We start from the raw sequence: 10,808 nt of genomic DNA on the forward strand, positions 1-10,808 counted from the left end.
CTGGCAGCAGCCCAGCTGGAAATACAGTGGCAAGCAGGAGAAGCCCAATGAGCCTGTCCCTCACAGAAGCTTGAGCCTAACTGCTTTCCAACTGATATGGAGAACAAGGTCCTTGGAGGTGGGGTAGAATGTGAGCCCCACCACTACCAGGGGCCCCTGCCCTAGCAGGATGGCTGGAGCGGGCGGCTCTGGCCCACAAGTCCCAGTGAATGCATTTTATAGATGAGAAAGAGTCTGAGACAGAACTGAGCTCAAACCTTATATGGAAGACTCTGAAACCTCCCACATGCCCTGGAGCAGGCTCAGACAGTCCAAGCACAGAAGCAGTTGTTTTATATTTAATTTATGAAAGAGACCCCAAAATAATAATAATAAACTATACAGGGACAGGGGAGTAGGGTCAGGTCCTCCCCAGCCCGGCTGTGCCCCTCTTCCTCTCTGGCAGGGAGAGAAGGGGCCTCCCAGGGGACTGCCCCTCCCCCTTAGAACAGGGGGTGGGAGCTGGTACGAACACCCTGCTGGGTATCCCAGGGGCTCTGCCCCTCCAGACTCCAGTTTGTCCACCCCTTGCAGGCTCCTACATGCCTGGCAGAGCCCAGCTTGCCTGGCAGCCAGGTGAGAGACCCTTACAAAGTCCAGGTGAGGGCCAGGGCTGCCAGAGCCAGCAAGCTGGTGAGGTGGGACCCAGCCCAGGCCCTGCTGGCATCCCCAGCTGCCCGCCTAAGGTCCCGCTGGCATTGCTCGCCGCCCCAGCCCACATAGCACTGGCAGCGAAAGTGCGTCTGCAGGTGGTTGCGGTCGGCCCAACTGAGTTCCCCTTCTGGTCGCAGCTGCGGCTCCCCAGGTGCATGGCTGGCCACTAGGCGGAAGCTGCTGGCACTGAGGTGCAGGAAGATATTAGCACTGGGGTCTCGGCGCACACAGCGCCCATGGCCATGGCACTGGGCCCAGCTGCAATACTGGGCAGCCCAGGACACATTGACGACGTAGGGTACCAGCAGCCGTGTCAGGTAATCCTTGAGGTATTGGCAGGTCTCCTGCGGGGAGAGAGGGTAAGGGCTCAGGGTCAGCTGCCTCAGCTCATAGGCCCAGATGGAGACTGTCCACACTGTGGTGACTGTACCATCTTTTACCAGCGCACACGTGCACACACATGCATGTCTGAGCCTCACTGTCTCTGTTCCTTCTAGGAAGGGGGTAGGGGCAGCGACTGGACCCCAGCAAGGCAGAAGGGGCAGGGTGGAACTCAACAGCAGTTCAGGACAGCAAGTCCCCTTTCCTGGGAACAGGGGAGGGGCTCTGTCTTCTCTGTTGGGACCAGGGACGCCTTGGGTGGGAGACAGGCCAGGGGACCAATCTAAGGTTTGTAGTCAAAAGCACAAAGGCCCTGGCTGCCCCCACAGACTCAGCTCTGGTAGGCTGGGTGGGTCTTACTTACCATGCTGGTGGTGTACCCTGCGTCTCCCCAGAGGATGACGCCAGCCGCACCTAGGGCTGCACTCTCACCAATGGTGGAGATGAGATCCATCTGTGTGGGAAGGAGATGGTCACTGGGGAAGACCGAGACTGCCGGGTGAGGACAGACAGGGTGGGCAGGCCCTAGCCTGTTCTGAACTGCTGATGACCCCCGGCCCAGGCCTCCCCTTCTCACCCTTAGGCAGAGGCTCTGTTTCACTTTCTCCTTTACCATTTAAACCATTTCCACCCCCCACTGTTCGCTTCCAATTCTCAAGCCAATTCTCAGGTCCACGTGAGCCTAGGGTGTCAATCACGATGGACTCTGAGGTCAAAATGCTCTGCTCAAGTCCCTGCTCTGCCCTGAACTTTCTGGGGAACTCTGGGCAAATTTCTCAGTACTTCTGGGCCTCAATTTTCTTATCGGCAAAATAGAGATAATGATGCCACCCTTTCATAGGCGTACAGAGAGAATGTGGTGAGAGGATGTAGCGCAGCCAATAAACTTGGGGGTAGGAGGCCTCCTGGTAAGCCAAACCTACAGTGGTTTCCCAAGGAAGAAGACAGGCCCAGGGAGGCACATACCTCGCTAAGCCCTGTGAGGCCGCGGCTATAGGTGGGCCTCGTGAAGACGTAGACCGGGAGTGCATGGTTGGCATGGTGGGTGTGAGCCACACGAAGGGCCTCCTGAACACGGAAGCTGACAAAATTGCGGCCATGAGTGGAAGAAGCGAGTGTCTCTTCCAGGTAGACAGAGGGGAAGAGCGCCGTGCTCTCAGCCCACAGCCAGGCCAGCTGGTCGTTTCGGGAAACCTCAACATCAGGGCAGCGGCCGGTATAGGTCTCCCAGTTCTGCACATAATCATGGTTATAACAGTCGGGGAAGAGGTAGAAGCCCCACAGATGCTGAGGCCGAAACGCCTTGACAAATCGCAGTGTCTCCAGCATGAACTGCCGGGCAGCAAACTCAAATTCATACTGCGCCTGCTTGACTACACGATCTGGTGGCCAGTCAGGGTGACGACTGGCCACCAGCTGGCGTGATAATCGGCGGTACACGTCCTTGTCCTGCCAGTTGCGCACCCACACTGGCCGCCAGTCCTCCCAGTCAATGACTGCCAGCCCTGCAGGTTCCTGTGTACGAATGTAGTGTTCCACATGTCCCTTGAGCATCTTCAGATGTACCCAGAGACTGCCATTCTGTGGCACGCCGCCATGCACAGACCTCCCCACTGAATCAAAGTGTGGATACATGCCCAGCCGGTCACGGTAAAAGATGGTGATATTCTGGTTCACGAAACCCTCATTAGGTGAGGCCTGCACATCGAAAGCCTTCATGTCCTTTGGGTCCAGTGGCACCTTGTGGCGTGGGCCACAGTCTTGTGTGGGCACGTCCCATGCTACCACAAAGGGCCGGCCGGTGAAGATAGGTGGTGCTGTGGGCTTGAGCTCCGTGGCCCATGCCACCGCCAACACCAGAGCCAGTGTGACGGTGGGGCCCAGGCCTGCCCACATGCTGGGGGCTGCAGGAAGACAGTGTTACCTGCCTGGCACCAGCTCAGGAACTGGGGAAGGATAAGAGAGAACAAGTCAATCTAGACAATCTTGGAGGTGCCCACCCCAAGCACATCAATAGTCCCAAAGCCCACGCTGTGTAGGGCACTGTACCCAGGGTTGTTCAGACCCTGTTAATGGCTACAACAGGTCAGGTCTGAGAGACCACAGGCCACTGAAGGGCAGGCAAGGCACCCTGGGATCTCGCTGCCAGGAGCATAGGGCTCCTTCCTGGAGCAGGTAGCCTTCGGCTAGGTCTGTAACTGCTCTTTGAATTGCAAAACTGAGCTATGGACTCACTGCTGAGACCCACACATGACTCAATACCACCCGAGACATGGTTTCCCCAAACCCAAGGCCTACCCTGTACCCTGATAAGAACTCTTGGTCCTGAGAAATCAGCATCTGGGTAAGGCAGAGCACAGCTCAAGCAGCAGCTAGGAAGCTGGAACGCAGCCTCGGAGCGGGTTATCTTTTTTAGCACCGCCCAGCAGGAGTGAGGCTATCGGACTTTGTCTCGGCGAAGACACTCTCCCAAGCTTGGTGGAGGCCCCGCAGGGACAAAGGGGCGGCGGATCTCTCAGAGTGGCGCCCGGCAGACCGGCTTTTCTCTCTCTACAGCCAAGAAGAATGCGCGCGCCCGCACTCCAGGCGGGTCTGGGGCAAAGCCCACTCCACCTGGCCTTTGTCCGGGACCCCGCCCCCGCCCCGCACGTGGGGCCTGAACTCCGCCGGGTAGGGGGTAGGGCCCCTGGGCCTCCTCCCTGGGGGTTCAGAACCGAGACCGCGGAGAGAGAGCCGCCAGGCATGCACTGCCCTCCCTCACCTTGCGCAGGCCGCCACCGGGACCTGCGCCACGGCCATCGCTACCGCCATCCCCGCCCCAACCCGGCCCGCTCCGGCCGAACGACCAGGCACGGCCCCGGCCCCGGCCCGGCGCCCCTGCTGGCTCCGCCCCCCCAGCCCGCGGGCCCTTTAAGAATCCGGCGCGGAGGCGGACCCAGAGCAGGACTTGCGGCCGGGGAGGGAAGGTGTTTCTGACTTTCGCGCCGCCAGTGCCGCGTTTTAGGCTTCACGGTCCCCAGACCCTCTGCCGAGAAATGTGGCCACCTGTATGGAACCGTGAGACCCCTCGGAACGGGGCTTTCTCTTGGAGTCTCAGCCTCGAGCGTTAGTCAGCCCCAAATTCCACCCCCGCAGCCGGCGGCCGGTGGTACAGTCCTCCCGGCTTCGCTACGCGGCCAGTCGCTTAAACGGACGGCTTAAAGGAACGGGATGGGGAGCTTGAATAAAGGAAATGTTGGTCCCTCGCCCGGCCATTAGGAGGTGCTGTGGGACCCCGAGGTCTTGGCTGAGGGCAGTAGTGAATCTGGCTCTGCACTCCTGAGTGCAACCTCCAGCCCAGGGGCCCCTTTGTAAAAGGGGGACAGTGACCCAAGCCTATCTCCAACCTCCTAAGACAGTTTAATGCCCAGCCCCCTCCGGATCAGAGTTCCCTTCCCGCGTCCCTAGTCTAAAGGGAAGCCCCGCCCCCTGCCAGACTCGGGTAGGAGGCCGAGTATCTGCGTCTTAGCCCTTCGAGGGCTGGGTGGTTGCAGTGGTAGTGCTAGCAACACGGGCTGGGGGTCGCAGCTAGGCCTGCCCTGCTCCGGGCAATTATGCCCCAGGGGTTAGGGCGTCCCCTTGCCCCTGACCTGCACCACGGACAGGCTAATCCTTGTTTCGTCTCCGGGGTCCTGTGGGAGGCCGCAAGGCTTCCTTTCAACCCTGAGGGAGCGCCACCCTTGCTAAAGTTCCTGGCCAGACGGCAGAGAAAGCCGGACCCGGCCAGAGGGGTTCCCCTGGTCCTCCCGCTGTACTGAATTCTTTTGCCCTCAAGCCCCTCCCTCTGGGGGAACAGGCTTCGGGCTGGAACAGTGCAAGGATTTCTTGCCGCTTCCTCAGCTCCTCCAAAGGGCCGGATCTGCACTCCCAACCCATTCCACTCCGAGCGCCTGGGAATAGAGGGAGAGAGCGCTCCTGTGAGCGCATGTACCGTGGTACAGAGCTGTTGTCTGCGTTGGGCTCACCTGTGTAGGAGTCCGTCGGCCCAGTAAGTCCGCTGCCTCCCTCCTTCTGGGGTAAGCCTCTCCAGCCAAGCTACTCACACCAGCTCCTGCCCTCTGGGCAGCGGCCGGCCGACTTGATAAACCCCATCCCTCCCACCCACTCCCGCCTCCCACCACAGCCCTTTCTCCTCACTTCCTGCTGCCCCTCTGAGAGGAAAAGGCCAGGAACATGCGTGGGGGAGGGGACCGCCTTGACCCTGTTTCCCTTGGGCATGCCCAGCTGGCTGGCTGTCTGCCCCACCCTTCCCTAGTAGGCCATGGCCTGGCAAACTGCACCAGGTGACAGGAAGGCTAGGGGGCAAAGTCAGGTGCCAGTCTCCCACATGCCGGCATCTTCCTTAACACTGAAAATTATTCTGCCCTATCTACCCTTAGGGTTGAGGCCCATTCTCAAATCCAGCAGTTTGTGAGTGGAGGGGCCCTGGTGCTCACGCTTTGGGAGTCAAACTACTTGGGGGATGTTTGGCAGATGGTCCCCCAGAAGCAAGTGGTAAAGAAGGGAACCAACCCTGGGGCAGGGAACTTACAGGAGCTGAGTCAATTTTTTTCCACTGAGAACGGAAGCATCCCAACTGTGACAGTGGACAATGTGTTGATGTGGGTGGCTGTGGGGTGGGGGAGGGCCTGGAAGGGTTCTGCAGGGTGCTCTCCTGCCAGAGGACATTTCTAGGTGGATTTCACTAAGATGCTGCAGAGAAGGGGGCTCCTTACAACACAGGTGAGAAAGGGGTGTATTCCTGTGGGAAGAGTATACACCTAATGTAGCTGGGTCCAAGGAGGGCTGCAGCAGGGTCCCAGCTGACCCCTCCAGAGGTGGACAAATCAACACCCTCAAATCACCCTATTGGCTCACCTCCTTGATGTCCAGGGCCTCTCTCCTAACAAAAGGCTGTTTAAGACTGAGTCTGGGGAAGGTGAGCACATATCCTAGTCTAATGCTGATAACCAAGAAGTCCAGGACATGGCATGGGAGGGTGGTGTCCCTGGACTATGCTGGCTCCACAAGGGACACAAGCCTTGGAAGCTCCAAAGGTGCGGGCCCCTGAGGAAACAAAGGCCAGACCAGACTGTCCCAGGGCAGGGACACTTCCTCAGGCAGCCAGCAGGAAGGAAGTGAGCACAGCCCAGTGGGAGGGAGTGGGGAAGCATAGCCATAACCCCCATTGTTTTCAGCTTTGGGGTCAGCCAAGGCAGGCCCAGTACAGGGAGTTCCCCACACTGGGACAGTGGTGATACGATGCCACTTGACATGGCAGAACTCTGGCCCTGGGGCAGTCAGTATGAGGGTCAGCGGAAGATCACAGGGCTTCATGACTGGCATCTTATTGGGAAAATGTCCAAAGAACTACAAGGCTAGGCTACACAGGGTGATCCTGCTCCAGACTGGACAAGTTTAAACCCCCCAAAGACAGGCAGGTCAACTCTACAGACCCAGCAGCCCATGTCTCTGAACTCCCTCCTCCCTGAGAGCTGGGTTGATGGTCAAGGGCTAGGCCTAGCAGAGAACCAGCCCCAACAGCAGGGCCTGAGAAGTGTAGGCCAAATGTCCACAGGGGGCAGGTTGCAGGTGAGAAGACTGGGCGGAAGGGACCAGAAGTATTGGGTGGCTGAACTTTGCCTGCTGGAATAGAAGTCCCAAGCCTACTCTCCAGGTAGTACTCACAGGCAGCCTTGGGAGAAGGCAAGAGGGTTTGGGCTGCAGAGCCTCACAGTAGGTCAAGAGCAGTGGCACCCACCTAGCTGCTGTCCACCTAAGGCTGGGCTTTGTAGGTCCAGGGGGCTCAGGCTCTGAGCACATTATGGGATTAGCTGACACTGCTGGGGGCAGAAAAACTGTTCCAGACCCCTCTGAAGTCACACTTTCACCTCAGGTATGCCAGATGGGTCAAATCCCAAGTGAAGCATCCCAGGGCCTTCCAATTCCAAGGGTCCCCACTTATTAACGCAGAGAGCAAGCTACTCTCCATCTTAAGGGGGCCTGCAGTAAGGGCTGTGTGAATACACTGCCATCTGCTGGTTGTGGCTGGGTTTGCAGCAGGCTAAGCTCAGGCTCACTCTGACCCTTGCTGGAGATGGAGGTGCCCAGAATCCTGGGCCCACACCTACCTACTAATAAGCCCAACTGGTGGTCTAGACACTATGTATCACAGCCTCAGAGGATGCCACTCTTGTATGCAGGGTCTACAAACAATTTTATTGAACAAACAACACAACAGCCTCCCTAGATTGAGGGCTACCCTCCCCAAGCCATTTCTCACACTCTTAAAGCACAGAGTTCGCACAGTAAGGATTTAAAAACAAAAAACAAAAAACAGTGATTTCTATGTAGAAATCAGACTCTGCTCCAACAATATCATGGACTAGACTATTTACAAGCTTTCACATTTTAAGTATTCCTTTTATGGTTCTCTCCTTTCTGTCCCTATCCAGGGGTTCCAGTACTTTCTCTTGACTGATCCTGAAGGGATGGGTATACTGTAGGGGAAGGGGAGGTGGGCTCCTCAGAGCTACTGGCACCAGCGCTCAGGTGCTGTCCCTTACACAGGGCGCTGGATGTGTAAGGGCAAGGGAGATTAGACAGAGTAGGTGGGATGGGGCAACTCCCCACAGGCACAGGCATCCAGAGCCCTTCCTGATCCCCATCCTATGCCCTCTCAATTGGTGGTGCAGTGTGTGTTGTGTGTGTGTGTGTGGGGGCACAACTAGTTGTAGTGGGGAGAGATCAACCTCACCTTGGGTCGAGGGAGACGCCTCCCACACCAGTCCTTATTCTTATTAACAGCCAGCAAACTGTCCATCCATTTGGGGGTGGGAACAGATGGGCAGGTAGGCAGGAAAGATCAGGCTTGCGCTGCCCTTAGCCTCTGTCCAACACAGGAGGAATCGAGGTAGCAAACGGCTGAAATGCTCCAACGAGAGGGTAAAGGAAGTGAGGGAAAGGAAGTTCCCACTTGTGTACAGCTCCCACAGCCCTGGGGCTGGAAGAAGGCAGACCTTGCTTGTAAAGTGCTGTAGCCTCTATCAGGGCTGGGCCCTAGGCAAGCGTGGAAGAAGGCAGGCCAGGCAAGGGCACAGGAACCTGGCCTTCCTGACCAGCATATGCCCTGCCATGCTCCTCGTAGGGATTGCTGGGAAAGGTGGGCTGCTAACTCCGCCATCAGCCCTCGCCAGCCATCAGCCACTTCTTGTCCATATACAAACCAACACCCAACCAACATTGTAGGACTGCCCTGCTCACAGCTGAAGGTTCCAGGCCAGTGGAGTTTATTCAGGGTTGTGGCCCCAGCCTAGGTTCCTCAATGGAAGCCACACCTTGTGCCTGGGGGTTTCTTGCTGGGGCAGGGGGTGCTTATGCCTGCCACCTCCCAGGCTCACACCTCATAGAGGATCACAGGGAAATCCACGTGGATGCGGGGGGGATCCAGCTTCACGATGCCCTGCCATGGAAACAGAGGCTAGTGAAGGCCAGCTCAGGGCCCCTACTCCAGGAAGCCTTCTTGTTCCTCCCAGCTCCGCCCCCAAAAGCCCCCACCATGACAGCAGACCCCATCTGGGTCTACCTCCACACACTCAACACAGGCTCTGTGACCACTGCCCAGCCCCTCACCTGAGGAATCAGGTTCTTATGCACCCGCCTCAGCTTGGCCCGCTTCTGCCCGTTCTTGGTGATGATTGTCTCCTCATAGAACTCGTGAGCCAGATCCCCATCCTCGTCATAGAACATGGAGCTGTGTAGAGGGAGAGGGGAACAGGCTGGGCTGAAGTCCCACACCTAGTCATGGCAAATGCCACAGACCACAGGGAAGAGCGCCCTCACCCAAATGCAGAGGAAAAACTTCGGTGGGAGGAAGAGAGGATAATATGCCTGGAGAATCCCTTGCTTAGGGTCTGGGGTCTACTAGAAGGAAGTGGGGTGGTGGCCAGTGCTACTCTGTCAGACCCTGAAAAGAGAGACCATACCAAAACATCACTGGCTTGTTCAGCAAGAGTAGCCCTTCCATCAGGCTCTTGTCTTCACCCAGGACTTCTAAAGTGAGCAGGATGGTGGCCTGGGCATGTTGGTGTCACTACAGAAGACACTGCTGGCCCAGGACCAAAGCCTGAGATAGCAGATGCCTGGGCTAAGAAGAAGCCTAAAGAGGAAAAGGCTGCATCCTCCCCCACCCAGGTGGCTGATGCAGCCACTGTTGGGATCCCCCTAGTATCTTTTTTTTTTTTTTTTTAAGGGCCGCACCCGCAGCATATGGAAGTTCCTGGGCTACGGGTCGAATCCAAGCTGCAGCTGTGGGCCTACACCAAAGCCACAGCAACGGCAGATCCCCAACCCACTGAGCAAGGCCAGGGATCAAGCCAGCGTCCTTGTAGTTACTAGTCAGATTGGTTCCCGCTGAGCCACAAGGGGAACTCCCCTCCTAGTATCTAAAGACAAATCTAAACTAGCATCATCTGAGTGCCAGTCCCCAGGTGCGAGTCAGGGACAGGCCAATCTAGAGCTCCTGTCTAGACCCCCTAGGGGAGGGGAGAAGTCAGTGTTCCAGGTATGGGAAACATACCTGGTTGAGGGTCTTTTCCCAGGGCCCCATCCCCAATGCTAGGGCCCAGTCCTGCTTTCCCGGCCATTACCCAGAGAGATCCAACCCCACCACTGTGGGAAACGGAAAAAAAAAAACAAAACAGAGGGCCATTCTCCTCTAGGAAGAATTAGAGGTGAGGGAGGATAGGAGCCTTCAGCTTGTAGGCTGGAACGGAAGGAATGAAAGTGGCTCTGAAGTCTCTGAGAGGAAATCCCTATCTTAGGTTCACTGTGCGGAGGGCATGCCCAGGGACAAGCCTCAGGCCCGCTCTTCTCCTCGAGAGACCTTCAGAGCAGCCAGACCGCTAGGAACCTACTACTCCGTTTCCCCGACCCCTTGTTCCTATGGGGACCGGAAATAAGAAAATCATCCTGACTCGGGTGTAGGGGTTACAGCGGCGGGAGCGCCCCATGACGCGGGGCGCCCGGCCGCCCGTCTGTCTTCCCCAAGGCGGAACCCCGCGCCCTTACCCGCGGCGCGTGAATACGAAGGGGGGCACGACTCGGCCCCGCGGTCGCACCAAAGCTTGCTCAGCGACCGCCGCCTCCGGGCCGCCGCCCCCCGCCGCCGAGGCGAAGGGCCACAGGCCCCGAGCTTTGGAGCCGCTGGCGCCCATGTCAGGGCCACCGATGCATGGCGGGGTCCGCGGCCGCTTCGCTCTTAGAGGGCCGACAGCACCGCCATGCCCTGCCTCAGCCTCCGCTCGCAGGTGCCGCCGCCGCCGCCGCCGCCGCCGCCACCACCACCTTCAGGCTCCGCTGTCTCCACGGAAACCTCACTTCCGCTTCCGAATGCTCTTTACCTTGCCCCCTCTAATTGGTTGCTTCTCTCGTCGATCCGCGGAGCAGGGCCAATAGCCGTCCTCCGATGCTAGGCATCCTAGCATGCACTGCGAGACGTCAGTTCCCAGCAGGCCACGCTCCCTCCACCTGGGGCCGCTCCCACACAAGAAACCTGTGGCGGTGTGCTCCTGGCTTCTTCGATGTGTGTGGCGGCGTAAACGTCCACAACCCCTAGAAGTCAGGCTCAGCGGACCCGTCCAACCACCAGGTCCTCTCAAACCAGCACTTTAGGGCCTGACTTCAGGCCAGGCTGGGAAGTGCCTCTCTGGCCTCAT

The 10,808-nt window shown here is 58.1% G+C and overlaps 2 protein-coding genes across 7 annotated transcripts; both read right to left on the minus strand.

The window, feature by feature from the left end:
- HYAL2 (hyaluronoglucosaminidase 2) lies at positions 323-8,787 on the minus strand. 6 transcript variants are annotated; one of them, XM_021068571.1, is made up of 4 exons: positions 8,725-8,787; positions 2,041-3,020; positions 1,439-1,528; positions 323-1,037 (listed from the first exon to the last, which is right to left on the minus strand). In XM_021068571.1, the coding sequence occupies exons 2-4, from the start codon at positions 2,968-2,970 to the stop codon at positions 627-629; spliced, it is 1,431 nt and encodes a 476-aa protein (XP_020924230.1). In that variant the 5' UTR covers positions 2,971-3,020; positions 8,725-8,787; the 3' UTR covers positions 323-626.
- TUSC2 (tumor suppressor candidate 2) lies at positions 7,291-10,475 on the minus strand. Its single transcript, XM_003132224.4, has 3 exons — positions 10,162-10,475; positions 8,725-8,845; positions 7,291-8,554 (listed from the first exon to the last, which is right to left on the minus strand). The coding sequence occupies exons 1-3, from the start codon at positions 10,305-10,307 to the stop codon at positions 8,489-8,491; spliced, it is 333 nt and encodes a 110-aa protein (XP_003132272.1). The 5' UTR covers positions 10,308-10,475; the 3' UTR covers positions 7,291-8,488.

This window comes from Sus scrofa, chromosome 13 (assembly GCF_000003025.6).
Source record: "Sus scrofa isolate TJ Tabasco breed Duroc chromosome 13, Sscrofa11.1, whole genome shotgun sequence".
NCBI lineage: Eukaryota > Metazoa > Chordata > Mammalia > Artiodactyla > Suidae > Sus > Sus scrofa.

Coding starts and splice junctions, on each gene's coding strand:
- TUSC2 (XM_003132224.4), bottom strand. CDS start 10,307: ATGGGCGCCAGCGGCTCCAAAGCTCGGGGCCTGTGGCCCTTCGCCTCG. Junction 8,846..10,161: donor TTCGTATTCACGCGCCGCGG/GTAAGGGCGCGG, acceptor CCCTCTACACAG/CTCCATGTTCTATGACGAGG. Junction 8,555..8,724: donor ATAAGAACCTGATTCCTCAG/GTGAGGGGCTGG, acceptor TTTCCATGGCAG/GGCATCGTGAAGCTGGATCC.
- HYAL2 (XM_021068571.1), bottom strand. CDS start 2,970: ATGTGGGCAGGCCTGGGCCCCACCGTCACACTGGCTCTGGTGTTGGCG. Junction 1,529..2,040: donor GCCTCACAGGGCTTAGCGAG/GTATGTGCCTCC, acceptor CTTCCCACACAG/ATGGATCTCATCTCCACCAT. Junction 1,038..1,438: donor CAGGGTACACCACCAGCATG/GTAAGTAAGACC, acceptor CTCTCCCCGCAG/GAGACCTGCCAATACCTCAA.